The sequence below is a fragment of the Panicum virgatum genome, chromosome 8K, assembly GCF_016808335.1.
Source record: "Panicum virgatum strain AP13 chromosome 8K, P.virgatum_v5, whole genome shotgun sequence".
Classification (NCBI taxonomy): domain Eukaryota; kingdom Viridiplantae; phylum Streptophyta; class Magnoliopsida; order Poales; family Poaceae; genus Panicum; species Panicum virgatum.
Window position 1 is genome coordinate 10701773 of NC_053143.1, and position 26424 is coordinate 10728196.

The window sequence follows — 26424 nt, forward strand, 5'->3', positions numbered from 1 at the left end:
GCCTATTCAGCTCGACCGATCCCTCCTGACGGTGCTCGTTGACAGATGGAGGCCGGAGACACACACGTTCCACCTCCCGTGTGGGGAGATGACTCCTACACTCCATGACGTGGCCTACCTCCCCGTCCTCCCTATCGTCGGGGTGGCTGTAGGTCTGTGTGTGGTGGAGGCCTCGTGGAAGGATGACCTGGAGGCCCGTTTTGCCCTGGTTGACTGCGTGGAAGAAGCAGGTCCGATCAACCTGCACTCGTGAGCAGCAGGTCCTTTGGAGACCTGGTTCCTACAGTTTACAGTACGTATTCATTGCATATTTAAATTTAATTGTTACAATTCACATGTTGCATTGTTAGTTGAAACCATTAATCTTAATTGTTTATGCAGCCTGCCCTGTTGGCTGCGAATGCCGACGAGTACAGTGTGACCAGATCGCTGGAGGCGTACCTACTTTGGTTGTTTGGTTACATCATGTTCAACAACACTCATGGCAACTCGGTCGATAGGATTCTCCTTCCGTATGCACGGGAGATTGCAGATGGAGACGAGGACGTACCGGCCTACAGCTGGGGTGAGGCGGTACTTACAGCCACTTACCGTGAACTCTGCGACGGCTGCATGAAGACACATGGGAACGCTATCCTGGCAGGGTGCCCACTACTGATACAACTTTGGTCGTACGAGAGGCTAGCCGTTGGTCGGCCCATCGTCAGCCATGAGCCTTACGATGGGGCCATGTACGGCGACGAGGAGGACGACAGGCCCACTATGGGAACTCTCTGGATCTAGCGTCAGGTACGTTTGCAACAAATCTAATTTTGTTATTCATTGTTTCATGATGCATTAGCGCACTTTTAATTTTACTTATTCGGACTGCAGAGGTCTTGGGCGCATGCGCAGGTTAGACGCGCATATCCTGAGTTTGTTTCGGAGCTCGACATGCTGACGCCCGAGGACGTTGTCTGGGAGCCTTACAGCCAGAGGCTATGGCTACCCGTGCACCAGCAGGCCTGTCTTTGCACTGCTCCGCGAATGTGAGCCTATGGCTTACTACAGCCGTCCTGGTTTATGACATCGCGGTTGAGGCATATTGCCCCTGGAGAGTTAGGAGACAGTTTGGGCAGCGCCAGGAGTTTCTGGTGCCCACCGCGTTGGAGCGTGTCAGTCGCCAGGTCCACAGGTAATTATGAATGAACTTGGCTCATACATTCGTGTCGAATCTAACGATTCTTCGTGGTCCACTTTTGTAGGTTGTCAAGGAGTGGCTTGCCGTGCTCTGATGATTGGCTCACCAAGATACAGCCGTGGGTGGACCAATGGAAACAGGCTGACGAGCACTTGGTCTATCCAACAGGACCACACACAGATAGCTCCTTTAGGGCTTACCTTACCTGGTACTTACCCCGGACTCGGGCTCGTCTGGTTTATGTTGACACTCACCCGCAGCCACACCAGGCGAGGCCTCAGGATGGCTATGCCCGGCACCACGTGGAGGCACTAGCTGGCGCGGTGAGTCTCTTGATCATATTTGCATATATATATTAATATTCATAAGATAATTCATGTGTTTCTAATTGTTCCTTTACTGAATGGATGCAGTTTCGCCTTAGCAACATGATGGAGACAGACTGCTCTACTTACCTGACGAGGGTACGTGCCGGATCCCCAATGACCCAATTTGAGCAGACAGAGGCATGGTCGAGGCAGCGTGACCAGTTGCGTCAGGTAGTGCACAACTTGGGAAGCCGTGTGCAGTACGAAGACAGCCACGGGTCGTCCCAGGCCTCGTCGTCATTCCCGTGTCTGTCGACCGTGCACGGGCTGACATCGCAATTCTTCATAACTGCAGGTAACGTAGATATCTCTTTAAAATTAGATCAAGTGTTCCTACATATTTACTAATATCACAAACAGGATACGATCCAGCTACTGCGTTCGGCGATACTGGAATGTTTAGAGGGACAGCACCAGTTGGCGGACCGTATCCAGGGATGGTACCGGGGCCACAGATACCGGCCTACATAGGTTAGTTTATGTTTCGTATTTTGGTTTCTACATGTCAATACGAAAGACATGGTGAGGACTGCTTAGTGCAGATGTGCACCGACGGGATGGATGGCGGTCGGCGTTTCTTTAAATGTCCACACGCATGGGTAATACTCGGTTGTTTCATTTCTTTATCTTCAATGAGACACCTTACATGAAATTTGTTTTGCAGTCTTCCGATGCTCCAGAAAACTGTGGTTTTACTAGGTGGGTCGATCCTGCACCAATTGATTCTGTTCAGGAGTTCATCGAGTACCTCCAGATAAAGATCTTTGATCTGGAATGCAAGGTGAACCATTATGAGGAAGTGAGCGAGGGTAACAAAGACTACGAAGATGATGATACCAGCAATGCTGCTGGTTCACAGGATGAACCATGCACTATTCCTTACTGCAACTGCCCTTGTCACAAGAAGAAGGGCCCTGCGCCTCCGGCACCACCGCCTGCACCACCTGCAATGGGTGGATACTGCGGAGAAGGCTCAACGCAGTTTGCTACGTGGGGGTATGGCTACTAGGACTACCCTAGTGCTAGTGACATGCTGCATCGTTGTATTTGTTGTGTTTTTTTAAATTACCTAAGGCATGTTAGGTTAGTCCAGAATATGTTTACCGTAGTTTGCAACGGGTTCTGCCATGCCACTGCATGTGTGATGTGTGTTTCATTACCATTGTATTATGATGTAAACTTGATGGTTCACATTATGTAATGCATTTCTTAGTTCTTATTTCTTATCGTTATATTAATTAAATGTGTGCTTTTTAGTATTCTAGTGACATGAAAAGCTCCGAAAATATTAAAGACAAGTTCAAATATTTCATAGATTCCCGGCTACAACTGCAAATTAATGGTAAAAGTTATAACACACAGAGTCAAGCTCTCAACTGAAAACATAAACAATTAATTGCAGTGGCATGTGCACGCGACAAGGTAATTTTTTGTTGCATCTAAACCTACCATGCCTTTTGGAATGTAAAATGCCGGGATTACATGGTACTACTCTACTGAGTGCACCGAGGATATTTGCCCTTCCTAATTGCTTCGGGCCCAGCTTCCTTCGCACGGCATGCCCTCTCTCGCTTTCTCTCCCTGTCAGCTTCACGTTCCGCCGCCGCCTTACGATCCACCTCCTCCATCCTCTTGCGGATCTCTTCTTGCTCTTTCTTGCGCTTCTCCTCTTGCTGTTACTCGTGCTTCATTCGGCGCCAACGTTCTGCAGCCCACCTTGCTTGTTGTTCCACAAAGTCCTTTGCCTGCTGCGACTGCACGATGTCGAACCACTGCATAAAATCACAAAGAGGCGGAGGAGACTTTGTCCAACAAAAGTTAGAATCATAACTCAATGTTAGGTCATAAAGAAAAATAGCGTCTGTTGTCCTGCTGCCTTGGCCCGGTCTTTGCCGTATCGCTTAGGTGGATCATATTCGTAGTTCTCACACATAAAGAACCTCATGTCGTAGTCATCTCCTAAAACCTCAGATTGCATGAACTTGCATAACGAACCGCAGAAGCACATTGGCACATCAATTCCTTCAGGTACGGTGGCTTCACACTTACTCCACGGAATGTAGGTTGATCCTGACGAACAATGAGGTGCTATAGTGTGGTGCGCCAAATGACGAACAATGATTTCAATAATGCACATATCATATACCAAATCGATGCGTGAAAATATAGGTACTGTCATAATTCTATTGTCTTATGCTGCAATATCAATAAGGTACTGTCATAATTATATTCTAATTCATAATTAATTTAAAAACAAGTCTGTAATAGTACTCAAATTGTAATACTAAACGAGTGTTCTAAAGCACCAAATCTAATTCAGCTAATCCGCTAATTAAATTAAATTGTTATACAATATCAACGGATTCATACGGAAGTTACTGGCAGATCACAAGTGCGAAATTTGGCAGAGCTTCGCCGCTTTTCTTCTCCTCACCCCTCTTTTTTTCTGAATTTTTAGGTTCAAATGAGAAGGGAATGGCGGTCAGGACTTATATAGGGCGGAAGAACCCTGTCGCCCTTGGGGGGGCGACAGGCCCCTGTCGCCCGTTGGGGGGGCGACAGGCCCCTCCCCCGGGCCAGGGAGCTCTTTGCAAATTCCAAAAAAAAATACATTAGGATCCTATTGCCCATGGCTTGGGCGACAGGACCCTGTCGCCCCCCATAGGGCGACCGGGGGTATTTTTGAAATATTTCAAAATGGACATATATTTTTGAAATTTTTATTTTTTTTTAAATATAAAAAAGAAAAAACCACGCTGAAGACGCACGACAGGAGATGAACGCGTTGCTTTATATTAATCTCCCAATCTAGACCGAAGAACTCGAACCGGATGTAATTGGAATTTGGCCGGCTTGCCGGAGGATTTGGGCGACAACGTGTCGTCGTGTAATCTGACCTCGTAAACCAGTTCCAATTATCGTCCCATAATCTGAGACCGTAACACTCTTTAGATCAAGAGAGAGGCGGCCATGGCTGCCTTCTTGCTTCCTTGGTGCGTTCCTCGTATCTACGCGGCGTCGACGCGGTGGCCGGCTCCGCTTCAAGATCGATCTTTCTTTGCTCTGCTCTGCAGTGCCCTGCCCAGTGGCCGAGCCGTCGATGGCGTCCTGGTGGGAGCCCCTCTCCTCCGCTCGTCAAGGCGAGCTGGAGGGGCACGACGTCAACAACTTGGATGGACGGGGACGCGCCTCGTCCCCTCGCCCGGCTGCCCCCCATGGGAAAAAAATGGAGCCCTTGTACGTGAAGACCTCGTGGCCTTATATAGGCGAGGACTAGGGTAAGCGGCGGGAGTCAGGATCCACGGAAGAGCCGTCATCCTGTTAAACTGAATGGTACGAGCTTCACGGGATCTGTTTAGAGGATAATCTTGTTCTGTTGGAGAGTGCGGCGGCAACGAATGTGAACGTGTCGATCACCTGGCCGAACGTGAGCTCTAAGCCGTAGGGCTAGTCATGCGCCGGCCCACCTCCTTGTTAACACGTACACAAGATAAGAAAGCTAGCAACGGATGGACTAGCATCTCTCATGTTTAACTCCAATATATGGAATTTGATCATGCGCAGGACGCCATGCACAATGTATGGCTGTCTGGTGGGCCAAAACAATCCGTCTCCTGTTCATACACTAGGAAAGTACTGCATCTTGATTTTGTACACGTACAGGACGCCACACACAATGGCTGTCATGCAGACTAATGATCAACGCTACCTGGTCTTGAGAATCAGAATACACAGAAGCATGCATGCACTCTTGTGCAATTACCTTGTCATGCCATGCGTGCGTGCATGTGAAGCCAAGGTTGCTAGCTTCTTCTCTTTTCCTTGCTTCTTTTCTCTTCTTGCTTAGAGATACAGCACACATGATTCATATCACATATATAGCTCATATGGTACAAAATCTCGTCAAACACTAGCTACGTGCATGCTCGCCGCGACGGGCAACCTCGCTGGAGAGCCCATTGCAGCACACGACGCATGCAGCTGCCATGCAGACCGCCGAGGACAGTGTGCCGGGCATCAAGGATTCACAGCGTGCACCACTTATGAGATGGCCAAGGCTACAAGTAGCAGGTCGTCGGATCGGAGCCGTGAACCCAAGCCTCTAGCTGCACAAGGGGCATCGATCTCAGCATCACCAAAGCCACCGCATCGCCATGGACCTCGTCATAGGCCAGCTCATGGGATGGGGCAATACTTCGTCTTCAACCCGCGGCAACGCGCGGGGTGCCATCTAGCTAGTTCACAAAATGAATCCAAACAATAACAAACAACACACATAATAATAATGGAAATATATACATGTTCCGTTTTATTTACTGCATATATAGTACCAACTGAGCATGATTACATAGTAACATAATAGGTCGGCATCACTAATCATTTGGAGATCGATGCAAGATGATAAGTATGCCTTCTTGTCACGTCCTACTTCCTCAGCTGCTTACTCTTTAACTCCTCTAATTCCTTCATCATTTTTGCCTTCTCAGCATCATATGCCTTTGTAGCTGCCACAATTGCCTTTGCCAACACCCATATCGCCTTCCTTGTGTCCTCCAATTGCCTTTGGAGTTCACCCTTTTTCACCTTACACACCTCCAATTTCAATTGGAGTTTAACCTTTTCCTCCCTACACTCCTCCAATTCCCTTTGGAGTTCATCCTTTCTCACCTTACACTCCTCCAATTCCAGCCTAATCGTTCCTTCGATTTCCAATTGGAGATTAATCTTTAATTCGAGTTCCATAATGAGTTTAACCTTTACTTCGAATTCGACCTTGAGTTTAGGCTTTGCCATCATACACTCGTCCAATTCCCTTTGGAGTTCAGCCGTTATCTCCCTAGACTTAACCAGTTGCCTTTGGAGTTCAGCCGTTATCTCCCTAGACTTAACCAGTTGCCTTTGGTGTTCAGCCGTTCTCTCCCTAGACTTAACCAGTTGCCCTTCGAGTTCAGCCATTCTCTCCCTAGACTTATCCAGTTTCTTTTGGAGATCATCAATGTCCACCCGGGGGGCAGGGTGGGTGACGTCCTCGTTGATACCTGAACTTCATTAATTTTAGTGGGGGTTAGAGGGGAGAGATGCGAATACGACCACACTGCGCAGGAATTGGACATTGGAAAAATGATGTCTTTTCCCTCACCTGGACGAAAAACCGATTCTCCAACCGCCAGTCCAGCTAAAACAGGTATACCTACAACTGCCACTCCAGCTACCGCCGCCACCGCCGCCTCTAATGCTCCAACAAATGGCAATAATAGAAACGCCATGTTCTGGAGACTTGTAGAGGTCGGCGGCTTATAGCCGTCGTCGCCCTCCTGGCGCTACTGTTGTCACGCACTCGTCGGAGTTGGAAGACGCTTCCGCTATCTTCGCCGTGCCCCAGGCAAAGGTTGCGGTGCGTGGTAATGCACCTGCCAAAGCTAGTTTTACTTGGGGGTTCAATATATATAAGGGAGGGAGCGAGCGAGAGAGAGAGAGAGAGAGGTGTACGAGGAAGCGGGAAGAAGCAGAGGAGAGAAGGGATGGAGTGTCGGTTCTAAAGAGGGAAGAAGCAGAGGGGAGGGAAAGGATGCAGTGTCAGCGAGGAAGAAGGATGGGGAGGGAAAGGATGCAGTGTCAGCAAGGAATAAGGACGGGAGGGAAAGATGCAGTGTCAGCAAGGAAGGAATCCCGGGTGACAATGTGAGTACCTTAACCAAATAGCAATCCTATTATTCCTAAAAGAATTGCATAATTTCGGAATTTCCTTACCGGCTCTGGCGCTCGGCGGATCCTGACAGTCATGCGGTCCTGTCTGGCTGCCTGCAGCGAGCGATGCCGTAGAGCTGCGAGGGTCAAACATTCATCAGCCGATGCCGAACGTGAGCAGCAGAAATTACAGCCCAGGTCCATCAGTGCAAAGATGAGCACACGTCTGCCATTCTGATGCAAATGAGTCCCAATCGTCTATGCAGATCAGCGCACTCCACTAGAATATGAATTGTGCAAGTAGCTGCAAGCCTGCAAGCGCATTGTACTCCCAAGCAGGCACACTTTGAATAACTGTATGACCAGAGAAATTTCCAAGTTGTAATAGATTCAATAGGTACCAACCACTCTGTTAAAATTTGAGAGCCTTTGGCCCACGGGAAAGCATACACGATACTATACTGACAGACAAGCATACACGAAAAACCAGTTGTGCAACCTGCTGTCAATGATACTATACTGACAGACAAACATACACGGTCAGACATACATGAGCAGCAATATTCTGAAGGATATTCACTACCGGAAAACCCTAAGTTGCCGAGTGTCTCGGCCTTTGCCGAGTGCCAGACTACGGGCACTCGGCAAAGATGTTGTTTGCCGAGTGCCAGGCCACGGGCACTCGGCAAAAATTTGGTACACGGCATGCCCAGGCTTTACCGAGTGCCGGCAGTCGGCAAAGCAGGGCACTCGGCAATGCCCGCGCACGTGCCCAGCATGCGCGCCCGCTATGCGCCGCCCGTCAGGGGGGCTGACGGCGTTAAGTCTTTGCCGAGTGCCACCTTCTGGCATTCGGCAAAGGAGACATGTTGCCGAGTGCCTCCAGCAGGCACTCGGCAAAGATGAAACTTTGCCGAGTGCCCTGGCCTGGCTCTCGGCAGAGTTTCTTTTGCCGAGTGCTGGAGCTTAGGCACTCGGCAAAATTGGTTAAAAAATTTTTTTTGGGCCTACAAATTTTTTGGTCTCTACTGAAATTTGATAATTTAATCCCTAGTAGCATAAAATACTTTTATTGATTGGTTTACTATTTTCTGTTAATTTTTTTGTTTGCGGGGAATAATCGGTTGAAGTTAATTTAAAATTAGAAGTGGGTCGAAATTTCGAAATCAATGGATGGAAATTTGATATTTATGTACTTGAATCAAAACTGATGCCGTATGCATGAAAGAACTTAAAAGTTGAAGCATCTTTATCAGGAAACTTGATCACAAGCGTGTGCACGGACGTTCGGAAAAAACAAAAAATAGCATACAATGTCTGAAAATTATGGTAGTTGTGCAAATCCCTTGGCTTCATGCTAGGATGGAGTAGAAAAAAATTGACAACGTTTAGGACATGTGACAAGGTACGCCGCTTACAAGCCGGAGGATCTCCGAAGAAGTTTAAGAGAGATGCGTAGTATCCGGTTCGATTTGTGGTTGAAATGAAAGTCGCATATGATTCTCATTGTGAAACTTTTTATATAGAGAAATAACAACAAAACATGTGTCCTGTGAAAATTTGGTTAATTTTTATTTAGTTATCTATATATAAAATTATTTTTAGCACACATTGAAAATCAATATATTTAGTTTTAGTTTTAACTTGATCTTTAAACCCATGAAATAATAGGGTTTTTTGCATGAAATCATGAACCATAAATTGTTGCATTATTTTGGCAAATTATTTAGTTGGTAGTCACTAAATGTTTTATACATACCTCATCAAAACGAATTTGTTGATATAAATTCAATTTGTCTTTAGAAACACATGAAATAATAGGTTTTCTTGCATAAAATCATGAAACTTGAAATTCTAATTATCTTAATTTGAGTTTGAAATTATTATGCATGAAATAATGTTTATTTTTAATTTGTATCTTAGTTTTTTGTGTTTTGCAGGTTAGAATTGAATTGGCAAAAATTTGTTTGCCGAGTGCCTGGCACTCGGCGAACCCAAGCTTCGCCGAGTGCCCGCCGATCTGGCACTCGGCCAAGGGCGAATAAAATGTGATTTTTAAAATGGCTTTGCCGAGTGCCCCTGATCCGGCACTCGGCAAAGCCGATGCGGCACTCGGCAAAAAGTGTGGTTCCAGGACTTAACCCCGCGGTTTCCACACACACGCACGCACGCCACACACTCGACACACACACACACACACGCAGGCTCACGCCGCCACCGCCGACCCGCGCCGCTGGCCTTCCGCGCCACTCCGCCGCCGTCGAGCCCCCGGCCTGCCCCCGCCGCCGACCCGCGCCGCCCCCGGACCGCGCCCCCGCCGCCGACCCGAGCCGCGCCGCCGCCGCCCCGGCCCCGGCATCCCAGCTCCGCCCCAGCCTTGTCGTCCCGCCCAGCCACGGCGACCCGCCCCGCCCAGGCCCGCGCCGGCCCCGTCGCTGGTCCGTGCCGCCCCAGGCCGGGCCGCTGCTCGTCGCCTCCTGGGGTCACGCCGGCCTGCGCCGCCGCTGCCGCGGGTCCGCGCCACCCCGGCCGGTCCGCCCTCGGACCGCAGCGCCGCCGGCCACCCCTCCACGCCGGCATGGCCGCGGGTCTGCGACGCCCCGGCCGAGCTGCCCCCGGCCCGCAGCGCCGCTCCCAGACCGCAGCGCCCCCGGCCCGCAGCACCGCCGGCCCGCAGCTCCACGCCGGCAAGGTAACTTTTTAAAAATATTTTTAGTTTATAGTTTAAATGTTTATATTGTTAGTGTATATAGAATTTAGTTTTTTTAGATTGTTATTTATATTTTGTTTATATCAAATTTAGGTTATTTAGTTTATTTTTATATAGTTATTTATAGCTTGTTTATGTAGAATTTAGTTTATTTTGAATTTAGTTTATATATATTCTTAGTGTATATTTTTAGTTTGTTTGTTTATTTAGTTAAGTAGATATTTATTTAGTTTATTTTAGTTTACAACCGAAATATTGATAACTAAATTAGAGTTTAGTTCATTTGGATAATGATATGTAGTTAGTAAATCATGTTCATAGATCGCGTAAACCAGTTAGGTGTCTCCCGTTTGGAAGAGATACGTTTTATACATATCTTTAATCGTGTCTGTTTCGAATTGTCTATGCTTCTTTGGATAGCCCGAGGATGCGTATATGGGGTCAGATTCTATGGTCCACTCCGATCCGAGTCAGAGTTTCAGCATCACCTCCCTGTTGTTCTCGGGATACACAATCTTCCTTTCGGGACGTGTATCTGGAGAACAGCGGGGAGGTGCTACCGAAATTCTGTCTCGGATAGGAGTGGATCATGGAAGCTGATCTTATCTACGCATGGTCGGGTGGGATTAGGACCTATCTTTACCTACTAGAGTCTAAGCCGAATTTTGATAGTAGCCGCTGATATCTTGGAAGATGGATGACCGTGAGTGGATGTACACCGGTCGGGTAACTCGAGCTAGCATGACCAATGAATGGATTGAGAAGACTAACGAGTTCTTGGAAGGGGCATGGGCGCAAGCTGAAGGGTCGAGATTCATGTGGTGTCACTGCAAGAGTTGTGGAAACCAGAAACGAAAGACAAAGAAGGTCATGGGCGAACATCTTGTCAATTATGGATTTACGCCAAACTATACCCGGTGGATCTTTCACGGTGAAGCCCATCGTATGAGGGATGAGGTCATGAGGCAATGCATCGATGAATGTGATGCTACTGGTGGGATTGGAGACATGTTAGATGACCATGAGGAGGCACATTTCGGTGAAGGACCGCAGGAGGAGGAGCCAGAGGCAAGCACAAAGGCGTTTTACAAGATGTTGGAGGCGGCATAGAAACCTCTTCACGGCCAAACAAAAGTTTCTCAGCTGGATGGCATTGGACGCCTTATGGCCTTAAAGTCCAAGTTTGGCCTGAGCCAAGACGCCTTTGATAGTATGTTGACCGTTTTTGGGAGCATGCTTCCAGAAGATCACATTCTGCCCAAGACAATGTATCAGGTGAGGAAAATCTTTAGTGCACTGAATATGCCATATGAGCAGATACATTCTTATCCTAATGGGTGCATCTTATTTAGGAAAGAGCACAAGGCTGAAACTTACTGTCCAAAATGCAAAGCCTCAAGGTTCCTGGAGGTGGATGCTGGTGACGGTCAGCCTAAGAGGCAGCTCACGATTCCTGTGAAAATCGTACGTTACCTTCCATTCATTCAGAGGATCCAAAGACTCTATATGACCGAGGAAATCGCGAAACAGATGACATGGCACAAAAAAGGTGTTCGATACAACCCAGATAAGATGGTGCATCCCTCCGACGGTGAGTCATGGACTCATTTTGATGAGATTCATCATGAGAAAGCTAAAGAAGATCATAATGTACGTGTTGTGCTGGCAACCGATGGGTTCAATCCTTATGGTATGATGGCCACATCGTACTCATGTTGGCCCGTGTTCGTTATTCCCTTGAATCCCCCCCCCCCCGGCATTCTCTTTCAACGACAAACCATATTTGTGTCATTGATTATTCCTAAGCACCCAGGGAATAAAATGAGTGTTTACATGGAGCCTCTAATCGATGAGTTGATCAAAGCATGGGAGGAGGGGGTGTGGATGTGCGACCGAGTAACAAAGACAAACTTCAGAATGTATGTGTGGTACCACTACTCCCTGCATGGCCTCCCAGTGTATGGCATTTTTTGCGGATGGTGTACTCATGGAATGTTCCCACGCCCAACATGCAAGGCAACTCTGCAGTTCATTTGGTTGAGAAAGGGGGGCAAGTATTCGTCGTTTGACAAACATCGACAATTCCTTCCTGCTGACCATCCATTTAGAAGAGACATTAAGAACTTCACGAAAGGTGTCGTAGTTACACAATCTGCACCGTAGATGCTGACGGGTGCCGTGCTTCATGCTCAGATAGATGCTCTCCAGGTCAATGATGCAGGTGGTTTTGTGGGATATGGTGAAGAACATTCCTGGACTCAGATCTCTGGCTTGTGGAGGCTTCCCTATATTAATGATATCCTCCTTTCACACAATATTGATGCCATGCACACTGAAAAATATTGGGGCGAGGCTCTTTTTGAAACTGTCATGGACATCCCCGATAAGACGAAGGACAACGTCAAGGCTCGAGTAGATCTGGCAACGTTGTGCGATAGACCAAGATACGAAATGAAGACTCCGAGACTAGGGAGACAATGGAGGAAGACTCCGGCGGATTTCGTCCTAACGAGGCCCCAAAAAAAGGAAGCACTAGAGTGGATCCAAAAGTTACAATTTCCAGATGGGTATGCAGCGAATCTGAGGAGGGGAGTTAATTTGACTACGATGCGAATCAATGGGCTGAAGAGTCATGACTACCACATATGGATTGAGCGGCTTCTTCCTGTGATGGTTCGAGGCTATCTCCCTGATAATATATGGCGAGTGTTGGCAGAGTTGAGAAATTTCTTCCGCCAGCTATGTGCTAAGGAGTTATCTCGGGCCGTCATTTCGGACATGGAAAAAGTGGCCCCTGTGTTGCTATGTAAGCTGGAGAAGATCTTTCCACCCGCCTTCTTCAATCCGATGCAGCATTTGCTTCTACATCTTCAGTACGAAGCACGGATGGGGGGGCCTGTGCAATACTGTTGGTGCTATCCAATTGAGAGATGTCAGAAGGTCCTTCGAACGAAATGCAAAAATAAATATAAAATTGAAGCTTCTATTGCAGAGTCATATATTCTGGAGGTGTTAAACTTCACAACCAAATACTATGGTGACAATCTTCCCAGCGTGCATAATCCACCCCCTCGTTACAATGCTGGCGATAATGAATCGAGTCTCAGCATCTTCCGAGGATAACTTGGAAGTGCAAGTGATGCGAGGTACAAGACCTTGAACCATGAAGAGTGGCACCGTATCATGCTATACGTGTTGACCAACCTTTCCGAGGTGGAGCCGTATATTGCGTAAGTACTCAACATTTTTGCCTAATTCACGAGTTTCCGTTTCACAAGTTTCCACTACTTAGCATCCAACCCCCTTTGTCATTTTTGATACAGGGAATTTCAACAACTATTTTGGCGTCGGTCAAGGGCTCCAATCCGATTTCATTTATTGGTTTCAACAGAAGGTAGTCTTGAATTCTTAGTTCTATTCCATTTTGTTGTCCTCGAACTATATGACAAACTATCCTGCATATGCTTGCAGGGCCAAACTGATTCATCCATGAGTGCCGAGTTGAGACAAGTTGCAAATGGTTTTAGCTACAGGGTCAAGTTGTTTAACGTTTATGACGTGAACGGATATCGCTTCCACACAATGACATACGGGCAGAGTCGACCCAATAGAAGAACCACTAATACCGGCATTTTTACGCCAGGTCAAGACGGAGTCCAGTATTACGGAAGAGTTGAAAAAATATTCGAACTCAAGTTTCATGGTTCTGTACCGCTCACTCCAGTCATTTTCAAATGCCATTGGTTTGATCCAACGTTAACAAGACAAACCCCTAGTGTTGGCCTAGTCGAAATTCGACAGGATTCAACGTTACAAGGCGAAGATGTGTACATTGTGGCTCAACAAGCCATACAAGTTTATTATCTCTCATACCCGTGCCAAACCGACCACCGTCTTCGGGGTTGGGATATTGTGTATAAAGTATCGCCACACGGCAAACTACCTCTCCCAAACAACGAAGATTACAACAATGATAGAGAGTTTTTTCAAGAAGAGGGGCTACAAGGGAGTTTCGAGATAGACTTATCCGACGAGATTAGAATGGAAGTCGACAATGAAAGGGAAGTTGACAAGGAATGTGGAGATGAGGTTCAAAATATTCAGGACTTACAATTACTAGAGCGACTACGTTTAGGCAGAGACAGTGAAGACGACATTCCTCGTACCTGAGATGGACACGATTTCATATGATCACAAAAATGGTGCACCATCAACTCCTCGTACCTCGCAGAACAACATTTCATATGATCACAAAAATGGTGCACCATCAACTCCTCGTACCTGAGATGGACACGATTTGTCATAAAACCAGACCGGCTGCCGGGTCCATGTCCCTGACTTGTTGGTCAACTATGTCAACGTGAGTCCGTTGCGAGAGGTTTGACCTGGGCGTCCACTCGTACAAGTGTAGGCCCAGCAGGCTGGGGTGGCTAACATGTGTTATGCAGGTTAGTTGGGTAGGTCCACATGGCAGCCACATGTACGAGTAGTGGGTTCGGCAAGTAGTCGTGCAGCCACATGTTATTTGTCCTATCTAGCGTGTCCACATTGTGGCCAGGTGGTGCCCGCAGATAGAAGTCCTGGGCCTATTTCAAAGTCAGGTCCGATGGCTGAGGTTTGAGTGAGCCACTAGGATCCACTCAATCTGGCTCAGGAAGAAAAAAATGGCCCACTGTGAAAATAGGTTTCGGCCTAGGAAGAAGAAAAGGCCCACTGTAAAAACAGGTGTGCCGATTGAGCACAGAAGGGAGGAAAAATTGTGCCTCCACACGGGTTCGAACACGGGCCAAGACCAGCTCGGCAGTTCCTATGCACCACTGCTCTACTCAAGAGATTTGAGAGCTTAATCTAAAAAAAGGAGATTTGAGAGCTTTCTTTTGCAGCTTGCCAAGGGGGGAAATTTAGGGATGGCAAGATATATGGACGGAGGATCGAACCTTTGGCGCCGAGAGGATTCGGGTGCGCGCCAAAAAAATTGCAGGGCTCTTGTGGGTGGGAGGGACTCCTGCGCGGGAGGAGCAGGCGCGTGTAGTGGCCATGGCGGGCGTGACGGAGGTGTGGCCGGGCGCGCTGGATCGAGGCGACTAGGAAAACTCGGGGGAAATAAGAAAAGAAGAGACCTGCCCAACGCCGATGTTCCTTGGTTTCTTCCGTCTTGGACAAGACACCGACTGCTGTTATGCATGCGACTTGGTTTCTTGTATTTTGCTTCTCTCTCTTCCTTAAATCCTATGCCACACCAGATTCTTTGCTTATATAGCACCTTTATTAATGCTATGAACATCATCCTAGTTGGAGGGTTGAGAGTTGAGACTAGTCTTATACTCCCTCCATACTGGTAAATGAAGTCGTTTAGGACAAGATTTGAGTCAAATCTTGGAAATATAAATCATGAATAACTCTCAAGTTGTTGAACTAAAAAATGTGAAAATTATATGAATAGATTCGTCTGAAAAAAATACTTTTATAAAAGTATAAATATATCATTTTTTGACAAATATTTTTATAGAAACAAGAAGTTAAAATTTTGTTTTGGAGACCGTGTCCCTGTCTAAAACGACTTCTTTTACTAGTATGGAGTACTAGTAAGGGCAGTACCAACTCTCCAATTTAGCTAGTTTCTATAGCATTAAATACATTGTTATGTAAAAAAAAGCTGAGGTGGCAAGAGAGTTAATGGGGAAAGAAGAAAAAAGATGAAGAAACCAAGTCTCATGCAAGAAACCATGTCTACACGAAAATCAAGACAAAAGAAGATAGGATTGGAGGGAGAAAATAGAGAGAAGAGATATGATTGGATAGCAATTTTTTTTGAAGAAACCAACCATTGAGGATGTAATTTATATAAGTAGTGTCTATATAACATGGCAAGTATAGAACCACTAATAGTGTTTTGGGTTGTGATTGCCTTAAGCCCAATCTTAGTGGCCAGCGATGGGGCCAGAGGCTGTGTGAAACCCAACAAGCGGCCGGTTTAATTTGTCTCTCCGCCGGCCATCAGGTAGGCGAGAGGTGAACTCGATCAACTGGTGAGCATCTCCCCATCTTGCTTGATGCCCTCCGATCCGTTCTTGCCTCTCTTCCTTCACTCGCCCGCTTCACGTCGTTGCTGTACATCGTTGGCAGCTCGAGCAACGGCGCTCCGATCGTCAAGATCCAGCGACGATGGCGCCTCTGACGAGACGCCGGAAGAAAGCTCTCGCCGCGGCGCCTCCAGCCCCGGCGATCGATCCCGCGGACAGCCTCAGCAAGCTCCCGGATGAGGTCCTGGCGCAGATCCTGTCGCTCCTGCCGGCGCAGGAGGCCGTGCGGACGTGCGTCCTCGCGCGGACTTGGCGCGACCTCTGGAAGATCACCAAGCGCCTGCTCATCTGGGGCCAAACCGTGGAGGAGCTCCGGGAATTCGTGGACGGCCTGCTTCGCGTCCGCCTCGCCGGGCTCGAGTGCGCGCCCCTCGACGCGTGCGAGATCATACTCGATCCGGTCCAGGGCTATGATGGGGCCACGAGTACGACGACGACTACATGGGCGACGAGGACACATCCAGCGTCAACAGCTGGATCCGCCGTGTGCTCAAATGTCAAGTCAAGGAGCTCTGGGTCGACATGGGTGGTCATATGGACCTTGCCCTCTATTTGCAGATGAGCGGAAGCTCCATCGTCTCGCGGCACTTGACCAGTCTAGAGCTCAGAGGCGTATGGATATGCGGTGAAAAACTCGACTTCTCGGGCTCTCCTGCGTTGGAAGATCTAGAGATTAGTGACTGCAACTTGTATGATGTGGAAAAGATTTCATCACCATCTCTTGAACGCCTGCTCATCACAACCTGCGAGTTCTCTCACGATGGTTGGAATTACGGCGTTCGAATTTGTGCACCACGTCTGATATCGCTGTGTTTGGAGGACTTGTTTAAGTGCAGGACTCCCCTGCTGGAGAGCATGCCAGATTTGGTCGGAGCATATGTCAATATTGGCTCAGATGAAGACCAATGCTCTTGTGATGATCCCATGGGTTGTTATCACGTTATGCGGCCTAGCCACATTTCAGATAGTGGCAATGAAGAAGGTAATTCAGATGATTCTGCTACCACAAAGTGTGTGCTCCTTGAAGGTTTAGCTCAAGCTAAAGATCTAGAGATGATGGCTTCCCGCTCAACGGTACACATGCATGCCATTCGCCTCAGTCAATTATTTACCATTATCAGAGTACATATGTGTTCCAATCATAACTGTACCATCTTGTAGCAATTATATGAGCGATCATTTACGTACTTACTATATGATCATGTTCCAACAAATATCATGCTCCAGATAGAATAAGCTATACTTACCATAACTTTTATTATTCTTCTTTGCAATCTATTTCAGTTTATTTTCAGAAGGGATTTGAGATGGTGCCCCACATTTTCCAAGTTGAAGACCCTGATACTCAATGAAAACTTCTGTGAGCCTGCTGATCGTACACTGCCGTGTTTTCTTGAACATACACCAGTTTTAGAGATGCTCACAGTTTTATTTTCTTATTGCCAGGTAGAAAATTTGTAAATGGGCAACTACTACTGCATATCAGAGTTATATAGTAAATTATTATTGGCTGATCTTTGTAACTTCATCTCATTGTATTTAGGTTCGATCCAAATACAATGTGGAAATCCAAGGACGCCCTGATGCTACAGATGAGTCAACTAAAATATTGGAATACCTTCAGATAGTCGAGGTCAAATGTGAAAAGATCAATGAAAGAGTTCACAGCTTTCTGAATTTCATGGGGACACTTAACATATGTAAGATGATGACGTACTAAAACTGGTTGTCTTCTACATTCATTTGGTTTATATTAGCACGTTATTGCAATACTATTGCTTGTTCGTATTCCTATGCTTTGCCTTGACATGAGGCAAGATGATGTAGAAAAATGAAAATTAGAGTAACACAAATAAACCAATTTTGTGAACAAGCCTTACATGCGAACATATACATGTGTCAGCCTTTCATATATTTTCTGTATTAGCTTTTACAGTTTCCCTTCATATTTTGTAAAGAATGAAAGATACTGCACTTTTGCAAAATAGAACTGTATAGTAACTCCTAAGATCTTTTGAAGTAATGTTGATTAAACCAATTAGCTGAATATGAAGATGCTGCATTGCTGCAAAATAGAGAGCTTGATATAATTCATTTCGTTTTTGGTGTCGATCATACCCAAGTAGAAACTGTTTAGTTGAAATAAATTGCATTGCCAAGATGCATGTAAGACTCATCTTGCTCGCATTGTAAATTATACAGTCACGTTGATAGATGGTATTTTTGTACTAATTTTTCTTGTTGACATCATATTAGAAAGTTGTAGGGTACCGCATGTTAAATTAGTTTGTTTTTCTTATTTGTACAGGGGAGTAGAGAACATATGTAAACTTGGCCTCTTTTTTTTGCCTGAGGATGCAAATGCCAATAGCATCATACCATAACACTTGCATGTACCGATACTAGCTTTGTTCAGTTTGTCTTTTGAATATGTCCTGTCAAACCTTTTTGTCAATATTATTATTGATAGTTTATTCATTTCTTTAGAATTCAAGACAACAGAACACTACTAGAAAATGGCTCATTCGTCCGCGGCCTTTAATACCGGGTATATTTTGGTCCGGTACTAACATTGTCCCGAGGTCAATTTAGTACCGGGTCTAAACTTAAACGTTCTCTGAGCCATTTTATTGCCGGCTAGTGTCTCCGTCCGGTACTAAATGTTGCCTTTCAGTACCGGGTAGTGTCTTGGACTGGTACTAAAATGGCGTGGTCATTTTAGTACCGGCCTGAAACACCAGCCGGTACTAAAAAGCGTCATTTAGTACCGGCCGGAGACACCGGCCGGTACTAAATTTTTCCACCGCCACCACCGTCCTTATTAATGACTGGAGCCGGTACTAAAATCCACCAACACCGTCGTCTTTAAATCCACCACCACTCCGCCACATCTTATCTCTCTCTCTCTCTCTCTCTCTCTCTCTCTCTCTCTCCCTCCCTCCCTCCCTCCCTCCCTCCCTCCTCTCCTCAGGCAAGCCGCAGGCGGCCTCCCGGCGTGCGCTGGACCAGGCGGCGCGCGGGGCTCGGCTGGCATCCCAGCGGCGTGCAAGGCCAGGCGGCGCGCAGAGCCACGCCGGCCTCCCAGCGGCGCCCGGGGCCACGCCGGCGCGCGGTCCTCCGATGACTGCGGGTCCTTCGGCTTGCGGAGGTCGATGACCGGAATCGCGCAAGCACCGTCGTCGCCGGCGATGACCTCCTCAGAGCTGGGATCCTTGCTGAGGTACCTCTCGGGCACCTGCTGCAGGACATCGACCTCGCCGTTGCAAGCCTCCGCGAGCACCTGCACGTTAGCCACCGGGAGAGACCCAGCTGTTCTTGCTTCCGCCATTATTGATACTCCCTCCTCCTCCTCCTACTTCGCCTGGAGTTTCTGGGACTTGCTGGATGCTGCGTTGAGTTATAAGATGTGTGGTGTTTGACTGTTTGTGATCCGCCAAAGCGGTGGTTGGTCTGTTGTGATTGTGAGATATATTTTTCTAAAATTTGTGATTGTGAGATGTATTCTTGTGATAGTGAAATGTATTCTTGTGATTGTGATTGTCATATTTGTGATTTTTTGATTGTGATGACCGATGTGGTGGGAAAGGAAAAAGAAAGAAAATGCGAATGAAAACGAAAACAAAAAAAGAGGCGCGAAAGGAAAAGCTGATGTGTGGACATAGAGGATTTTAGTACCGGTCGGTAATACCGACCGGTACTAAGAAATCTTTTAGTACCGGGCAGCTTGGCCGGTACTAAATGATGTGCCATTTAGTACCGGCCAAGCGGTACCGGTCAGCTACCCGGTACTAAATGGGGGTTGCTGACCGGTACAAATAACAGTTTTTCTAGTAGTGGAACTTCTACCTTCATATTTTTCAGCCTTGACCATCATATATAAGAGTACATTTAGAATAAAATGACAAACTTTTAGTCTCTAAGGCATGATGTATATTGTTGAAACTGATTGAGGAATTACCTTTAGTTTCAATTCTAATAAGTATATTCTAATATGATACATCATCAGAGTAATTATCTTATGATGCAGTTTGCTTTGTAAATTCTCATCTCTGTGCACTGACTTACATTCCTGTATAGATCCTTGCCACGTTTAATTTCTTATAGCGCTGTCGACGCCCTCCTTACTTATTGTGCTTCTCATAATTATGCAGGGTTTAAGTTCTGATGACTCTGAATAGGCTCCAAATGAACAAGGAACAGATATCACTTACAACTAGTAGTATATATACAATTGAGAAAAGCAACAAGTTTCATCAAGGGAAGCACCGTACCATACCAAGTGTCATGTTCGTTTGGTTACTCCACTCCTAGGAAGATGCATCATCCCAAGGGCCTGTGATGCCGTGCTATATATAAGCTGTTGGTTAATTTGCAAACCTCGCTTGCGGGGCACAATGTGCTTTTGGTCTACTGATGTCTAAAGAATCTAGTAGCATATATTTATTTTATTATGCAAGTCATGTGTTTAATATGTGGTACTTGTTTTATGGAAAAGGTTAATTAGATGTCATTGCAACTTTATGCATTTCAACCTTGCTTAATTGTTTTCAAAGTGGAAAAGTTTAGCTAGGGAGTCTATGTCTCATAGACAGGTAATTTTATAACCCGCTTTACATCTACACCCGTTCCAAAATGTAGTTCGTTTTGACTTTTTTAGATTCATATATTTTGTGGTGGGTGATCAAGTCTTTTTGAAGATACAACCATATGTTCAGTCCTCTCTTCACAAACGGGCAAATCACAAGCTGTCATTCAAATATTTTGGTCCTTTTACTGTGATTGAGAAGATTGGTACAGTGGCTTATAAATTGAATCTCCCAGCATCCACTACAATCCATCCAGTTTTTCATGTTTCTCTGCTGAAGAAAGCTGTGGGTACCAATCATCAGGTCAGTGATGTTTTACCACCAGTGTCTGACCAGTTTCAAGTTCCTGTTAAAATACTGCAGTGACAAAATCTGTCTCGCAACAATCATCTGGTGCCACAAGTTCTTGTGCAATGGTCGTCATGGCCGGCATCAATGGCTACCTGGGAAGATGAAGCTGAGCTTCGGAGGCGGTTTCCTGCTGCATCGGCTTGGGGACAAGCTGTTTCTCATGGGAGGGAGGATGTCACGGAGTCGACACCGGCCCAACTGGAAGGACACAAGCCCAGGACGCGAAGGCCCAACCCGAAGTTCAACGGCCCACAATGGGTCAGCTGAAGACGCACGGCAGGAGACGAACGCGTTGCTTTATATTAATCTCCCAATCTAGACCGAAGAACTCGAACCGGATGTAATTGGAATTTGGCCGGCTTGCCGGAGGATTTGGGCGACAACGTGTTGTCGTGTAATCTGACCTCGTAAACCAGTTCCAATTATCGTCCCATAATCTGAGACCGTAACACTCTTTAGATCAAGAGAGAGGCGGCCATGGCTGCCTTCTTGCTTCCTTCGTGTGTTCCTCGTATCTACGCGGCGTCGACGCGGTGGCCGGCTCCGCTTCAAGATCGATCTTTCTTTGCTCTGCGGTGCCCCTGCCCAGTGGCCGAGCCGTCGATGGCGTCCTGGTGGGAGCCCCTCTCCTCCGCTCGTCAAGGCGAGTAGGAGGGGCACGACGTCAACAACTTGGATGGACGGGGACGCGCCTCGTCCCCTCGCCCGGCTGCCCCCCATGGGAAAAAAATGGAGCCCTTGTACGTGAAGACCTCGTGGCCTTATATAGGCGAGGACTAGGGTAAGCGGCAGGAGTCAGGATCCACGGAAGAGCCGTCATCCTGTTAAACTGAATGGTACGAGTTTCACGGGATCTGTTTAGAGGATAATCTTGTTCTGTTGGGGAGTGCGGCGGCAACGAGTAGATAAACGTGAACGTGTCGATCACCTGGCCGAATGTGAGCTCTAAGCCGTGGGGCTAGTCATGCGCCGGCCCACCTCCTTGTTAACCCGTACACAAGATAAGAAAGCTAGCAACAGATGGACTAGCATCTCTCATGTTCAACTCCAATATATGGAATTTGATCATGCGCAGGACGCCATGCACAATGTATGGCTGTCTGGTGGGCCCAAACAATCCGTCTCCTGTTCATACACTAGGAAAGTACTGCATCTTGATTTTGTACACGTACAGGACGCCACACACAATGGCTGTCATGCAGACTAATGATCAACGCTACCTGGTCTTGAGAATCAGAATACACAGAAGCATGCATGCACTCTTGTGCAATTACCTTGTCATGCCATGCGTGCGTGCATGTGAAGCCAAGGTTGCTAGCTTCTTCTCTTTTCCTTTCTTCTTTTCTCTTCTTGCTTAGAGATATAGCACACATGATCCATATCACATATATAGCTCATATGGTACAAAATCTCGTCAAACACTAGCTACGTGCATGCTCGCCGCGACGGGCAACCTCGCTGGAGAGCCCATTGCAGCACACGACGCATGCAGCTACCATGCAGACCGCCGAGGACAGTGTGCCGGGCATCAAGGATTCACAGCGTGCACCACTTATGAGACGGCCAAGGCTACAAGTAGCAGATCGTCGGATCGGAGCCGTGCACCCAAGCCTCTAGCTGCACAAGGGGCATCGATCTCAGCATCACCAAAGCCACCGCATCGCCATGGACCTCGTCATAGGCCAGCTCATGGGATGGGGCAATACTTCGTCTTCAACCCGCCGCCGCCGGCTGTGGAGGAAGATGCACGCGTGCCGCTCCGTGCGCCGATCGACGCCCACACGCAACGGGAACAAGGTCAAGCTATCGGCGCGCGACGTCCTCTGGGTGACCAAGCAACATATAGTGTTGAATGCTTGCAAGTCCTCTCGAACATCAGGACTGGTCCATCTTTGCTATTCATTCTTCTCCGATTCTCCCGCGGCAACGCGCGGGGTGCCATCTAGCTAGTTCACAAAATGAATCCAAACAATAACAAACAACACACATAATAATAATGGAAATATATACATGTTCCGTTTTATTTACTGCATATATAGTACCAACTGAGCATGATTACGTAGTAACATAATAGGTCGGCATCACTAATCATTTGGAGATCGATGCAAGATGATAAGTATGCCTTCTTGTCACGTCCTACTTCCCCAGCTGCTTACTCTTTAACTCCTCTAATTCCTTCATCATTTTTGCCTTCTCAGCATCATATGCCTTTGTAGCTGCCACAATTTCCTTTGCCAACACCCACATCGCCTTCCTTGTGTCCTCCAATTGCCTTTGGAGTTCACCCTTTTTCACCTTACACACCTCCAATTTCAATTGGAGTTTAACCTTTTCCTCCCTACACTCCTCCAATTCCCTTTGGAGTTCATCCTTTCTCACCTTACACTCCTCCAATTCCAGCCTAATCGTTCCTTCGATTTCCAATTGGAGATTAATCTTTAATTCGAGTTCCATAATGAGTTTAACCTTTAGTTCGAATTCGACCTTGAGTTTAGGCTTTGCCGTCATACACTCATCCAATTCCCTTTGGAGTTCAGCCGTTATCTCCCTAGACTTAACCAGTTGCCTTTGGAGTTCAGCCGTTTTCTCCCTAGACTTAACCAGTTGCCTTTGGAGTTCAGCCGTTCTCTCCCTAGACTTAACCAGTTGCCTTTGGAGTTCAGCCGTTCTCTCCCTAGACGTAACCAGTTGCCTTTGGAGATCATCAGTGTCCACCTGGGGGGCAGAGGGGGGGATGGCCTCGATGATACCTGAAGTTCATTAATTTTAGTGGGGGTTAGAGGGGAGAGATGCGAATACGACCACACTGTGTAGGAATTGAACATTGAAAAAATGATGTCTTTTTCCTCACCATTAATGCCGCGGGCTGTTAGATCAGCCACCGCTGCCGCCGTCCCTACTATAAAATCAAACGCCCTATCTAATACCGAGGGACCAAAATATGCACCCAATCCTCCACCTATAGCCCCCCATGGTATCGCAGTCGCCGCCATGTTCTGGAGACTTGTAGAGGTCGGCGGCTTATGGCCGTCGTCGCCCTCCTGGCGCTACTATTGTCACGCACTCGCCAGAGTTGGAAGACGCTTCCGCTATCTTCGCCGTGCGCTAGGCAAAGGTTGCGGTGCGTGGTCGTGCCCCTGCCAAAGCTAGCTTTACTTGGGGGGTCAATATATATAAGGGAGAGAGAGAGAGAGAGAGAGAGAGAGAGAGAGAGAGAGAGAGAGAGGAAGTGGTGTACGAGGAAGCGGGAAGAAGCAGAGGAGAGAAGGGATGGAGTGTCGGCTCTAAAGAGGGAAGAAGCAGAGGGGAGGGAAAGAATGCAGTGTCAGCGAGGAAGAAGGACGGGGAGGGAAAGGATGCAGTGTCAGCAAGGAAGAAGGACGGGAGGGAAAGGATGCAGTGTCAGCAAGGAAGAAGGAATCCCGGGTGACAATCTGAGTACCTTAACCAAATAGCAATCCTATTCCTAAAAGAATTGCATAATTTCGGAATTTCCTTAGCGGCTCTGGCGCTCGGCGGATCCTGACAGTCATGCGATCCTGTCTGGCTGCCTGCAGCGAGCGGTGCCGTAGAGCTGCGAGGGTCAAACATGCATCAGCCGATGCCGAACGTGAGCAGCAGAAATTACAGCCCAGGTCCATCAGTGCAAAGATGAGCACACGTCAGCCATTCTGATGCAAATGAGTCCCAATCGTCTATGCAGATCAGCGCACTCCACTAGAATATGAATTGTGCAAGTAGCTGCAAGCCTGCAAGCGCATTGTACTCCCAAGCAGGCACACTTTGAATAACTGTATGACCAGAGAAATTTCCAAGTTGTAGTGGATTCAATAGGTACCAACCACTCTGTTAAAATTTGAGAGCCTTTGGCCCACGGGAAGGGACTCAAATAAATTGTGCAACCTGCTGTCAATGATACTATACTGACAGACAAGCATACACGATCAGACATACATGAGCAGCAATATTCTGAAGGATATTGGTGGTGTTGTTGTTATCTGTAGTTATGCCACAATTTGCCCTTGTGCTGGAGTGTGTTGTTTGAGACCTAGTTTAGCTAGGTAGGTGTTATCGCCATAAATTAACAGAGGCCGAAAACAAGATGGACTTAAAGCAGACGATCAAGAGGACTTGTAAATCGGCTCCTGTGTGAGCATATGGGCCACATTGGCCGTGTATCTTTAGATTTAACTTAAGGTTAGAGATAGAGTCCAATCGGGACAAGATTAGTTTAGATTGTTTCCCAAGTCTCCGGACTATAAATATGTATCCTTTGTTATTCGTAAGAGAGCGTCATCACGACTCGCAAACAACAACTCTCGGCGCATCGCCACCCCTAATCCTAGGGTTTTCATCCAAGTAAGTGCCATGCTGCCCTGATCGCTTCTTGCGATCAGGGCAGCGTAGTTCTTACTTTTACCTTGGTATTACTCGTACTGAAGCGTTTTTGATGGCGAGTAATGTTAGTTATCCTGATGTTCGTAGCATGGCTTTTGGTAGATCTGTTGTCCTTCGTTGCTTATCATCTACGAATATCATGTTGTTTCTGTGCTGTCACGTTTCAATCTTATGCTAGTTCTTGTCATATAGAATTAGTCGCATAGAAGCAACACTCTGCTTCTTTTTATGTTTAGTAGATCTGATCTGTTATGGTTTGCTCTTAACTTAGGAGTTGGCGTAATATCTGCTAGGTTAGGCCTTGCAAACGGATTGGACGATCCGGTGGCGTAATAGATGCTTTATCTTGACCTTGATAGGGATTGTTCCGGGAATCGGCTCTTGCTAGTTCTTAGGCCTCTGTTTTGGGTTGTGGTCTAGTTGTCTGTTACGTTCATTAGGCCTAGTCACATGTAGGATGTTCCGATCTAGCAGTGAAGCTTTTACCATCGTGGATTAGATTAGCTAGCTTTAATCGAAGCAGCTTTACAATTATTCGCTTTATTCATCGACATTTGGATGGTTATAGATCCAATCTGACACCGGGACTCGATCGGCTCTTTAAAGCCGATGCAAGAGTCGTCCCGGGGAGCCGACCACGGCTCGGACTTACGTTTACACGTGTCTTTGTATGCAGGAAACTGTTCAGAGCACGTCTACACCCTCCTGATCGGGTATAGGTCAGGTGGCACGCCCGGTTTTCACACAACCTCCGGGCGCGTGACAGAAATTGCGGGCCGTCGACGAGGGAGCAGTGCCTCTAGCGCCCTAGCAACCTCCCGGCTCTTCGTGTTGCCCGTAGCTGCTCGCCGGTGGGTTTCGACCGACAACACATTCTGGCACGCTCGGTGGGACGATCCTCCTCGGCAACAACATCCACTGCAACAATGACCGGAACTCAAGATCAAGAACCTGCCCCCAAGCCCGTCACGTATGAAGAGCTCTCTCCTGAACACAAGAAGAAGTATGATGAGATCAAAGCTCTGCTGGAAGCCGATCTCATCGGCTCTTTTGAGAGGAC

At 47.2% G+C, this 26424-nt stretch overlaps 2 protein-coding genes and 1 long non-coding RNA gene across 3 annotated transcripts; 1 reads left to right on the forward strand and 2 right to left on the reverse strand.

The window, feature by feature from the left end:
- Positions 1–5825: 5825 nt before the first annotated feature.
- On the reverse strand, positions 5826–6970 carry LOC120646146 (puff II/9-1 protein-like). Its single transcript, XM_039922848.1, has 2 exons — positions 6689–6970; positions 5826–6587 (listed from the first exon to the last, which is right to left on the reverse strand). Exons 1-2 carry the CDS (start codon positions 6813–6815, stop codon positions 5974–5976), a joined length of 741 nt encoding a protein of 246 aa, XP_039778782.1. The 5' UTR covers positions 6816–6970; the 3' UTR covers positions 5826–5973.
- Positions 6971–16111: 9141 nt separating this feature from the next.
- Positions 16112–17749, forward strand: LOC120645430 (F-box/FBD/LRR-repeat protein At3g51530-like). Its single transcript, XM_039922214.1, has 5 exons — positions 16112–16454; positions 16532–16792; positions 16994–17103; positions 17314–17454; positions 17573–17749. The coding sequence occupies exons 1-5, from the start codon at positions 16112–16114 to the stop codon at positions 17747–17749; spliced, it is 1032 nt and encodes a 343-aa protein (XP_039778148.1).
- Positions 17750–22960: 5211 nt separating this feature from the next.
- On the reverse strand, positions 22961–24369 carry LOC120643909. The gene is made up of 2 exons (XR_005663239.1): positions 23818–24369; positions 22961–23716 (listed from the first exon to the last, which is right to left on the reverse strand). It is a non-coding gene; the product is annotated as an uncharacterized LOC120643909 (long non-coding RNA).
- Between the last annotated feature and the right edge of the window lie 2055 nt (positions 24370–26424).

Excerpts from the sequence above, each read along its gene's own strand:
- LOC120646146 (XM_039922848.1), bottom strand. The coding sequence starts at position 6,815 with ATGGCGTTTCTATTATTGCCATTTGTTGGAGCATTAGAGGCGGCGGTG. Across the intron at positions 6,588-6,688 it reads AGAATCGGTTTTTCGTCCAG|GTATCAACGAGGACGTCACC; the intron begins GTGAGGGAAAAG and ends AATGAAGTTCAG.
- LOC120645430 (XM_039922214.1), top strand. The coding sequence starts at position 16,112 with ATGGCGCCTCTGACGAGACGCCGGAAGAAAGCTCTCGCCGCGGCGCCT. Across the intron at positions 17,104-17,313 it reads TGATGGCTTCCCGCTCAACG|TTTATTTTCAGAAGGGATTT; the intron begins GTACACATGCAT and ends AATCTATTTCAG. Across the intron at positions 17,455-17,572 it reads CAGTTTTAGAGATGCTCACA|GTTCGATCCAAATACAATGT; the intron begins GTTTTATTTTCT and ends CATTGTATTTAG.